This window comes from Myripristis murdjan, chromosome 7, assembly GCF_902150065.1.
Source record: "Myripristis murdjan chromosome 7, fMyrMur1.1, whole genome shotgun sequence".
NCBI classification, from domain to species: domain Eukaryota; kingdom Metazoa; phylum Chordata; class Actinopteri; order Holocentriformes; family Holocentridae; genus Myripristis; species Myripristis murdjan.
Window position 1 is genome coordinate 9,792,364 of NC_043986.1, and position 12,010 is coordinate 9,804,373.

At 39.5% G+C, this 12,010-nt stretch overlaps 1 protein-coding gene across 1 annotated transcript; it reads left to right on the top strand.

Moving 5' to 3' along the window:
• Positions 1-5,005: 5,005 nt before the first annotated feature.
• hes2.1 (hes family bHLH transcription factor 2, tandem duplicate 1) lies at positions 5,006-5,826 on the top strand. Its single transcript, XM_030056157.1, has 3 exons — positions 5,006-5,095; positions 5,202-5,385; positions 5,498-5,826. The coding sequence occupies exons 1-3, from the start codon at positions 5,006-5,008 to the stop codon at positions 5,824-5,826; spliced, it is 603 nt and encodes a 200-aa protein (XP_029912017.1).
• The last annotated feature ends 6,184 nt before the right edge of the window (positions 5,827-12,010 follow it).

Here is a 12,010-nt window from a genome sequence, read left to right on the forward strand (position 1 = left end):
AACCAGAAATCCTGAGTTCAGTCCCCCATGACAGAAAGCCTCCACACGGATGAGAGTCAAGTGTCCTAGAGCAAAACAAGAGTCCAAATTCGAGGCAAATAAGCTAGTTATTTGCTGAGAGAACAGTGAACATTTTAAGGAAGTAATGCTCAGCCTCAGAGCCTGAGGAGCAGCTCTCAGCAGTTCACCTTGGTGTTGGTACCTTGACTAAGTCCATGTATCAAAACATGTTGGTTTTACAAATAAATCTTTGATCTCAGCAGTCTAAATAGGGCTTTGTACACACAGAGTTCTTAAAATATCACTGTCTCTGTTTTACTGAACCTACTTTGTTATTGTGGTGCGACTGTTTGGATAATGATTCAGTTATTTTTTTTTTTTTTAAGTAGGCAAGGTTGAAACAAACATTATTCAGGTGGGACCAAAAAAATTCCAGACACCTGGTTACTCACCTAATTGCTGAAGTCTGCTTTTTAAGACATGTTCATATTTGATAATATTACCCAATTAAGCCTCAAGGCAACACATTGTTACTTTCATTGTGTAATGCATTTTTTGTTTTGTTTTTGCTTTTGGGCAAGAACGAACAAGACATATGAGTGTGGATCTTGTTACTTCGCAAGCTATTTTAGAACACTTTCCAATGTTTTTATTTTTTTTTCTGTGTTCCCTCATCCGCAGGTCCCCCAGTATCAAGTGTTGCTTGAGAGAAAAAAGTAGGTCTAGACACCAACCATCTGAGTCACTGAAATAATTTTCTCAACTTACTGCCTTTACTGTAATAATTCTGAATAACAAGTTGCTCTTTTTGTATTTTAGCATTCTGTTTTTGAAGTAAGGTTTCAAGCATCACCCTCAATGTGATTACAACTAGAAAATAACATTCTGAACCACAATTTATGGGTGTTTCTGAAGCATTCAGCAGCACAGATAACTTAAACATGGATTATGTCAGGCAAAACATGGCTTTTCAAATGGTTTTCAAAAAAGATTACAAGACCATACGATACAGTCAACTGAATACAGTCTCTCTGGTCACAGACTTCAATTCAAATCTCACATCAGCTTGATTTCAAGCTTATATAATGGCTTATATGAAAATGCTCCTTCATTTCTGTGTTTTATTTGTTCTAGAAAACATTTTTGGGATACAAAGCCGAGCTTAGGGCTGTTTCAAACTGTCCACAGTCATCATCAGGAAACAGAATGAACTTCTAAAGGTCATTTAGACCAAGTAGTTCAGTTAATGGACACCACCAGTCACTACTATTTTAATGCAGACTTAAGCAACTCATTATTTTGAAATATATTGTTTCCTTCTTAAATGTTGCTACTCTTTAAATTTAAGACATTATCTTGTAGAGCAATGAGATATTCAGTCAGAAATGGTTATCAGTTTCGTCTCAATAGTAGGCTAACATACTGAGCTTTCAAATGTTTCAGAACTCACGGTTTTAAAGATACAAATCCTAATTTAGAAATCTGAAGTGAAAAAGAGTCCATTTAAATTTCATCTTGAGTATATTTTAATTTGAATAAACTGGGGATATTGTCACAAAACTGTTGTAACGTGGTTGCCTTGAATTCAGAGGTCACAGCTTGTTTGTTGGTTTCAGACCCAAACAACAAGTTGCGCTTCAGACGCTACAATCGTGGATAATTTGGGCGTAGATTTTGGCTTGGGATGCCAGACGTCCTTTCAGCTCCAGTCACGATGGAGGCTGAATTCTCCAGGTCTACAGGCTTCCTGTGTAGCTGCGATGGAGAGGATCACCTCCAACACGACCAGCAGAGACTCCGGCGACGCTTTGCTTTCACGCCTCAATAAATCAGCATCAGATGCGTCTGTCCGGCCGCTGCGGCTCGTGTCTGTCTCATGCCGTTCATCCAGGAGGTTCAGCCTGAAACCTCTTTGTTCTGTTTTGTTCTTGAACCCAAAGACTGTCTGATGCGCTTCCCACACAAAAATAAGACACTATGAGTCACCCGAGGACCTGAATGTCGTTGGGCTTATCCAGCTTTCTGCTACCAAAAATGATTACGTGATCCAATAAACTTTATAAATGATAAAAATAATAAAATTAAATAAAAATGCATTTTAAAAAAGTTGAATTTTCTGAAATACCCTTATCTGGAGTCAATCTATTTGGAACCTTAGCATTCTACTTCTGAGGGGAAAAAAGTATAGCTCTGTGTTATTTATCTATCTATCTATCTATCTATCTATCTATCTATCTATCTATCTATCTATCTGTTAATCTTCAATGAGTGTTTTCGACAACAAAACCCTGGTCTCTTTTCAAAATTGAGTGATTATCAACCTCTTTGGGTAGACCTAAAAGTAAAATTTCAAAATAGAACTATAACTTCATTTCTTTATATTGTTTAATTCCGATAAAATATATATATATATTTTGGATTGTTTATGTTTCCTTGGCTACATGGTGTTCCCAGATAATCCTCAAGGAAACCTTTGTGTCCCTCCAGTCAGGCTGCTGAAGCTTCTGAATACGATCCCCTCATATTTTATGCATAAATTCAAGCAAAGATGCTAATCATATCCCTTTCCCATACAGTTGGTGACAAAACTCTGGGTAATTCCACATTTCTGTATGTCCTTCAACAAAGGATCACTGTCCTTTCAGCTTGCACAGATGGATACCCACGCTGAAACAGGGACATAAAGGATCCTAACTGAAGCCTGTCTTGATTTTTTTTTTTCTTATCTCTCAGGGCCAGTTCCCAGACTGGACCCTGTGGCAGTTATTTGGGGCCCCATGGGGCAGGACGCGTGCAAAACCGCGTTCCTATATCGTTTTAAAAAAATAAAAGAGGCTTAGAAACCCTCAAGCTACAGCAGGGCAGCTTGCAGCCGACCAGCAGCGTTCTCCTGTTCTAAGCTGATCCCAGCTTGTACAACATTAATTATCTCTGTTTTAAAATATATTAAATACATTTTAAGGCTTTTTGCGTCATACTTTCAAATTTTCAACATATTCCCGCTTTTTTATTGGGTTTAAGCAAGTGCTTCATCAAATAATCCCGTGCGTAAAAGCTGTGCGTAAAGTGTGTATTTTCCTTATTTTATGAAGGCTTTTAAAACCACAATGATTATGATATGCTTGAACATGTCTGTGGCATTCATAGATTTACGTTTAGTGCTTTATTTTCAACAATATTCAACACAAGACAACTTAAATTTAACTGGTAGAATCTGAATAATTAAGGCTGTTGAACCAGTAGCTTGTCCTGACTGTCATTGTCACAGTCGTTTTAAATCTCTCATTAAAACTTCTTTTTTGAGACCTGCGTTTATATGATGTATTTAATCTCACTTTTCCTGCTATTTAACTGTTTCACCTTAAATCCTTATGTTTCATTTTGCGGGTTTTGATTTATTGTTTTGGTTTATTTTACCCATCAAAACACGTTCACCTTCATCTGTGTGTCAGGGTGCCTTGTAAATTCAAATGAATAAAGTTTTAAAGGTGCTTCACATGCTAAGTTCATTAGGATTCGCAAGCTATTCGTGTTAGTACATGCGCCATTGTTTTGAAGCGCTCTGACCCAAGCCTCCCCTCCTCCACCCTCCATGCAGATGGAAAAGCCTCCCGATTTTTGAAAAAGACAAAAACGTTGTTGAAACACTCGGGTGAAGCGACACGATACGTGAGCAGGAACTGGGCTGCTGACGGAGCCAGAAGCAGAGCAGTGCAGCGGTGGGACGGGGATGGGGGTGGGGTGGGATGGGATGGGATGGGAAGGGAGGGGAGCTGAGGCCCATCTGTTGCGCGGTTGTGGCGCGTGCCGAGCGCGTGAATCCTACTGCAGCTCATTGCGCCATACGGGAATCCCTACAGGAATATAGTCAACTGTGGAGCACCATAAACAGATAAAAACGGAAACCGTACATTGTGATTATGTTGAAATAAAAGTTCTTTAATCTAATTAAAGTCAAATTATCCAAATGCATCGTACATCTTATGTATTTATGTGGAACTCTAAGGGACCACCATCTCCGGAAAAAAAAGCTTCACCTTTTAACATATTCTGCTCATTATATTACACTATTCCCTCCATAAATACATACAACCAATACACGCAGCACCATGCACTGCCTGTGCTGCAGGTTGTTTCTCTGCAGTCTCCTCCCCCACAGGCCTCTGCCCCTGCTCCAGGTAAACACCCTGCTCATAACACTGAAAACACGCTGCTCAGGACTCACAAGCAGATGTTAATCCATGCATGGCGTGGCTTGGGTATCTGGTTTATTAATTTGACTAAGAGATTGATTCTGCTACCTTAGAAACACTCATCTGGTTCTGTGTTTGTTAGGGCGGGAAAACCAACGTTGGAAAACATTAAAATTTATGTTAAACTGAACTATGATTTAACATTATTATAGCCTATAGCTGATTTCACAGCTAGACCATGCTCGAGTGTTTCTTCTAAAAAAAAAAAAAAAAAAAAAAAAAAAAAAACCCTAAACTGCTTTATTTACTAATTTGGCCATTAGGATGCGTTGTGCAGAATTTTCCATGCAAAAATAAACTGCAACAGTATCAAAAGCAAAATAAAGCAAGGAAATTAGCCCTCATACAATTATTGCCATTCCAGTGTTCAAGGACAGTGGTTGGTGTAGCCAGTATGATCCCATTTGTTAAGCTAAGGAAATAGTATTGTTATATGAATTTACAGTATGTGCATGTAATCAGATATTGGAGAAGTATTGAGGTTATTAAAGCAATAAAGCGCAACATTAACACGAGACCCCGCATACCTGCGGTAGACGCAGGGCCCCGTCATGACCAGATGGTCTAGGAGCTGTCCCAGAGGCATTGCCCCCCTGTGTCAAAACCAAAACACAATGGCTTGTGTTCCCTCCCCTTTGACGCGCTGGACCCACATAAATAGGAGGCTCTCCGGCTCTGTGGCACACTTCAGCTCAGTCGCTCCAAGAGCACATCTCTCCCCTCAAAAAGCACCACAACAAGCAGCAAACGAGATGAGTCCCAGCATCACACCAGAGGCAACTAAGCCTTTCCCTGCCAGGTCCACCGTGGCCCAGAGAAAACAAGCCAACGAACTGAGAAAGGTAAGGAAACAGGAGAAACAACTTAATTGTTGATGTTCCTGGAAATGTTTTACTCTTATTTGATTCTCGGTGCAACTGAATAACAATTTCTCGCCATTTCTTCCAGACTCTGAAACCTTTGCTTGAAAAGAGAAGACGTGCTCGCATCAATGACAGTCTTGGACATTTGAAGAGCCTGATTCTGCCTCTCGTCGGCAAAGACAACGCCCGCTACTCCAAGCTGGAGAAAGCTGATATTCTGGAGATGACCGTCCGGTTCCTCAGAGATCTCCCCTCCACCCCAGTCAAAAGTGAGTATCTTTTCTTGAAACACTACAACTTCATATGCATTTTGAATTAAACATGCAACCTTTTATAGCTTGAATCCCAATCACTAACCAAAAATCTCCCCTCTCCTTTCAGATTCCGCAGACAGTTACAAGGAGGGCTACAAAGCCTGCCTCCAGCGCGTCTCCGCTCTGCTTCCCAAATCGAGCCTGGACCAAGACGCCTGTCAGCGGGTGAACGACTTCATCCAACAGTCTATGTCTGCCACCATCACCCCGACCTGCCTGAACTGCTGCGCCCAGAGCTCCAGGACTTTCCCTCAGATCCAACAGAGACTCCTGAGCCTCAAGTCCAGCTTCAGCTCCAGGCTGGAGAGCCAGAGCCACAGCAGCAGCGGTGCGGCTCCCAGCCGAGCGCAGCCGGGGCCACAAGCTGCCAACACTGGCATGTGGAGGCCCTGGTAGACTGCACGGACATTTTTGTTATTTATTACTGTTATTTATACGTTTTGTATCCAAGTTACTCATGTATTAGCCGTAGAGATTAAGAGTTATTGTTGAAGTTACTGGATGATAATTTGAATATAATATTTGGCTTATTACGTGCTTACTGCCAGAGGCCAAATGGGCACAGATCTCAAGAAACCGTAAAGTCTATGAACTTTGTTAAATGCAATCCTCTTTGGGGTTTCAAAGATATGGGTTGTAGACAACACTTTTGTAAAACCCCAAGGGTTATTTTGTTTGAGGTTTGCACGATTGACTTAAAAGTATTTTGGTCTGTGCAAAAGAATAGTCTGTAAACACTATGTGTTAATAGAATTATGCATTATTTATTGACAACATGTAAGAAGAAAAAAAAAACCTTGTCTTGTGACGCTGTAAATGTTTTGTCATTGACAAAAATGTTGAATAAATACAAGCTCACCTAAAGCTGTTGTGTTTTTTCGTCTTTGTTGTTTTGATGTTGATCACGCAAGTCACTTAGAGTGATCTCTGTGGGATGAATCGTAGACACCATAAAGAAAAAAGGCGCGCAGTTTGTGCAGCCAGAGCTCAGCCGGTCGCTGCTGCAGAGCCAGCTGCTCTATTGTTGGCCGCTCCTCTGCTTGCCGCCAAAACGGTGGGAAGAAGTTTGAACTGGTTGTCTGATGGGACACACACTGAGTTACCATAAAAGATGACGAAAGTTAAATTGACAATACAATGGGAGACTGGCTCAAGCCTAAAACACACATTTGGTTCATTAGGCTGTAACGAGAAAAAAATCACTATTCCCATGCAGGACATTAAAGTGCGTCTGAATCCCCCAATAGTGAAATATACCGATATATCTTCTGCAGTATCAAATAATATTCAAAAGGATTTGATAACTACGATGTATTTCTCCAGAATTATTGGCATGTAGTTCCTATAAAAGATTAAAATATTAGGCTAAATCTGTGATTTCAAACTGTCTTACTACCATGTCTATAGCTTACATAAAGCTGTTTTTTAGTTTATACATTTACCAGTAAATGCAACCATTTCCCAGTGTTTATCCTCACATGTCTCTGTGTGCTTATGCATCATGACAAACACATTCTTGCTACAGTCGTCAAATAGTCCCTGTGTTTTAAATATACTAATTAAATATAAGCTACTATTATGTGAAGGCCTGTATCCTTTTTGAGAAACTTTATTCCCAATGCTCATAATGCTACTTTTCCACTGTTGACAATCTACCAAATCCCACCATACACTGGGCAAACCCTGGATAACTTCACCTTTCATGAAGTCTCTTAAAACAAAACATAAAAACACAAACAAAGCAAACATCAAATAGCTATAGGAACAAAAAACACTAATTTGACCGAGTGTTTCAAATAAAAATATGATATGTCATCTGTTTGGAAAATTGCAAACCATATGCTCAGTAAAAAAAAAAAAAAAAAAAAAAAAAAAGATGAAATAAGACAGCAGGGTCACTTGTGATATGGGTTAGGAGACTTTCAGCTGCTCTCAAAAACTCCTGCCCAAGATGTCAAGCTGCTGAGAACACTACAGCTCTGTCTGTAATGTCACATATCTGGTGGTGTTTATGAATGTGTGTATGTGTATGTTCTTATTGTGTTCAGTTACTTTTGTGTGTGCAATTTTACTTGTGGTAACACTTTATTTGGGAAGTCTAAGGTTGGCACTCAGTTTTTTTTATTGTGCCACTAAAAAGTCTACTGAGTTTTAAGCGATAATCATAAGATGTGTATTCTATAGATATTCAGTACCTGAACTAGGGTTGATGTTGGGGTTACAGTTTTTTTTTCAATCACTTTTTCCAGTATAATGAAACTGGGATCCACTTTGTCATCATCTTCACCTCCAAACCACAGCAGAAGTTTTCTGTTGCAAATGTGTTCATACCTTTTCATTGGATTCACACATTTTTCATGCTCTTTTGCACAACACTTCTCACATGTGTCATTTACATGGCCCTGACTCCATTGACGTCACTATGGTGGTCAAAAGCAAAACATCTGCTCACAGCTGATAGAAATGACCTGCATCACTGTGAAGTCACTAGTGCACCTGCACACTACCCTTTCCACAAATCACCATTCACCAATCAATCAGTATGCACCTACAAAAAACGGGCCTATAAATTGTATTCTGTATTTTTTTCAACTCCTTTGAGGTTTTCCGGGTAATACTGTATGTGAATTACAGTATTCCAGTTTTTGCCATCAATACAGTTCAATTTCACTTCAGTCTTCCTGAGTTTGGATGCACTTCTTTACTGTAAGTTCACATTTGAATGTGTAGCACACAGGAGAACCTTGTTCAAACTGATAGCTGTGTTTTGTATTATGTTGTCAGCTGTGTTACAGTACAGTAGAGCTGATTGAAGGAATCTATTCATTTGGGCATAAGTTGAGTTGTTTGAGGGAAATATTGGCTTTTGCTACTTGCTTTACAATATGTAACTGTGTAAACTGTCAAAAAATATGACTGCAATACACACAGGAAAAAGTAAGGTTGAACCTGCTCATACTGAAAAGGGTATGTTGCATTTTGGTGTTGAGTATGAAGTGAGTGAGTGGCTGGGTTAGTTGTATTGGGCGGTGACAAAATGTGCTTTTGCTGCATGTTTGAAATGTTTTGCCATGGTAAAAGCCTTTTGCAAACAAAACGTATTATTTTGGGCAGAGTACCTCTCATTAGGCCTATGTATTGACAGAGGAGGTAAAGCGATTGAAAAAAAACTATAACGTTAAAAACAGGGTAGGGCTGTATCTGGATCAGTTTGGGTTACAGTCTGTGAAGATGCACCAAACAGGAAAATGAGACTATTGAATATCTTCTTATAGTTACCTGTTTACTAACAATTACATCTGATGTGGATCTGTGTGAACAAATCAAATCAAAATCAAAACTGCACATAATTCCAGTTAGATAATTCTAACTGATCATCTGTTTGACTTCAAAAGCACCTGGCATTCACCTAGAGATTACTACCTAATAACTGTGAGCACCTGGTATTTTTTTCCCCCTTTTGTCTCTGCATATAATTCAAAACGGTATTTCATTTGCCAGTTGTAACTTTATTGGAATTTACCCATTGCTGACATTACTGCATGAAGGAAGAACCCAGAATTATAATGACAAATTTAACCCTTTCATCCATGAATTATGAAAGCCTGAGTCCAGATTTTTTTCTTATGTGTTTTTACACTTCTTAGGGCATGAATATTTCTGTGAGTCTCCATACTTCTTTCAGGATGCAGAACTGGTATTACCATGTCATTCTATTAGTATTAATATGTTATCAGAAACAAGAACTGACAGTCTCTGCATAAACCTCAATGTAGGGGAGCAGCACAGAGCACTCTAACAGCTGATATGTAATTCTGCCATAGAAACCATTGCGTTTAGGAGAAAATGACTTTTAAACTGTCTTTTAAGCTGTCCACTGTAGTGACTGCTATGCGTGAAAGGGTTAAATTTACAAGTAAGCCTATATCACTTAGACTTCATTGTGTCACATTGTCAGCAATCTGAATATGACCTTCGCTTAAGTGACATAAATTGATTTAAGAGTTTATATGACCTGTGCCACTATCAGTATATTCTTTTTGAATACAGACATTTATAAAAATTGATGTGAGCATGTAGAACCTATTGGTTGAAGTCATTTTATCCGCCATTTCAACTAGAAATGCCTCTCTCTAATTAACCTGGCTGCTTCACTCACTAGTAATTTTGATTAGAAAGGTTCCACACACTATTAGGCCTAATCAAAGCAAAAAATGTTTTGTTCAGTGATAAAAGTAATGGTTTGACAAGATTAACACCATATGGTGCAGCATTTGTCAGATTGGGATGGCAATCAAAGGGGTAGACCAGTACTTCAGTGGTCTTCAGTGGTGGCTAATTATGGTGAGTCAAATTGCTTAGACAATGGGATAATGATGACTATTGGTTTTAAAATCAACACAAGCTTGTTCTTATCTGACACTGTCCCTTCAGATGGCAATGCCATCATGTGTAAGGGCCTTACAGTGCACTGTTAAATGTTTTGACATTACATCGCATAGGTCAGTAATACTGTAAGAAGATAAAATGTGGGGAAACCATCAGCTCTAGATGGTCACCACCAACAGACGAACAGCTACTTAACTTACACTTACTGTATATCATAATGGTTTAAGATGGTCATTGGTAGTTGAAAGGTAACTAAATAGTGCATAAAGCTACCATGTTTCTCACACTATTTCTTGATCATGAAGTGATGAAAACTATCATCATCTACATAACTTATCATTTACACTAATATTCAGGATTGCCTCTTATTCTGTGTAAAATGTGGAAAGCTGAATGAGCATGCAGTTCAGTTACAGTTTGCTATATGCTGACTGCCAGGAAGAACAGCTGAGGGTTTGCCTTGCTCAAGTGAACCTTGCTGGTGGCTGTTACTTTAAAATGATGACAAAATATTTGCCAGTTACACCATGTATCCAAAAAGTAAACTGGGATGCCTACATTTCAGCAACATTTACTTTTACACTTTCATGTAAATCCTCTGGAAAAAAATCTTTCAGTTTGACAGATCTAACAAACGAGCAGCTCCATTTCAAATTAATTTACGGTGGAAATAATTGTTCCAGAAGTTAAAGGGCTGCACAAAATACTGACCATGATAAAATAGCCTAATGGTTTAAGACTGTCCCTTGGCCCTTCTCGGAGCGCATCACTAAGGACAACAACAGTCTCTTACATGCTCAAGATACTTTTATTAAAATGTTGTTATTAACAGAATATGAGCTGAGGAACACGTTTGATATTTCTCTGTTGTGTTTAGCCGTATTGGTGAGTTCCTGTGGAAGTTAATGCTTTTTCCTCGGAGCCATGGCACATGCGTCTCTGAAAAATGGAGTGGATATTGGCTATAGTCACAATTTTTTTCTGTTCACACACCACACGAAAATTGTTTGGAGTTGACTGCAGTTTCTCTTCGTGTCACCAGTTCCTCCCCCCATCCTGACAGCCTGATTCTTAATTCCCATGTAGTTATCGGAACATTTTCAGACAAAGCCCCCCCGTCATCCAGCCTGCACAGATGGGTTACCGACGCCGAATTTGCTAAGAAGACAAAGGAGTACTCTAACCGTAAAGAGCAAAGCACAGGAGATGTGGATCCTCTGCATTTGCCATATTGACCCAAACCCCCAGCGAGGGGAGAGGGGCGCGTGCAGCAAGTGTGCCTCTCACTTTCAGGACAGGGCTTTGTCTCTCGTGACTCTCCAGCAGCACTATGCAGCGCAGGACCACGGCTTCTTTTCCAGGGATCTTTATATTCCCACTGTCTACTCTGTATTTAGTGTCATTTAATGCTCCAAATAACGTTACTTCACATTTCACGACATTTTTCTATATCTATATACCCGTTTCTATCCCACTCTGCCCAGCAGCGCTAGCAGGATAAGAGTAGTGAAAATGGGAAAACTATTTCAAATATTATCTGGTCAAAAGTATTATTATTGCCATTTACGGAAAAAAAAAAAGTAGTTTCCTAAAACCACGTCATGGCCTCAACAGCACAAAATTATAGTTACTGTTGTGGTTTTTTTTTTTATTTTTTTTATTTTATTTTTTTTTTATGAAGCAGTAGGCTATGCATGTTAAGTCTTCTTCATCACCTTCTTTTTAAATAGGCTTATATGGCGGTCCATGTGGTGTATTGGACTTGTGGTTATGTCCTTGTGGAAGGCCACAAGGTACACTGCATATGAGGCGAAAATAATCCCCACCATTCTCTATTGAATGTGGGCTGATATTTAAAGTAACCATTGTCCAAAAACAACAACATCAGTGACAAGATTGTCCACGTAGGGTAATGTAATCTGCGCTCTCAGACCAATCTGGCGCATCCCCATCAACAGATTGAGCTTTGTGTTTCGTCATCACCTTATAATATTGATAAACAAGCATCAAGTGATAGCTTGGACGCTAGAATATCTCGGAGTCAAGCTGAAGCAGACAATTGTGATAGGGAGAATCTAAACTGGGGGGAGAGAACGGTGTGTTTCAGTTGGACAGACACTAACTACATGGACTGACGTGAAGCATGCAGATGGGGCACCCACGCCAAAACTGTATCATGTGTCCTGTGTGT

Excerpts from the sequence above, each read along its gene's own strand:
- hes2.1 (XM_030056157.1), top strand. The coding sequence starts at position 5,006 with ATGAGTCCCAGCATCACACCAGAGGCAACTAAGCCTTTCCCTGCCAGG. Across the intron at positions 5,096-5,201 it reads AAGCCAACGAACTGAGAAAG|ACTCTGAAACCTTTGCTTGA; the intron begins GTAAGGAAACAG and ends CATTTCTTCCAG. Across the intron at positions 5,386-5,497 it reads CCCCTCCACCCCAGTCAAAA|ATTCCGCAGACAGTTACAAG; the intron begins GTGAGTATCTTT and ends CTCTCCTTTCAG.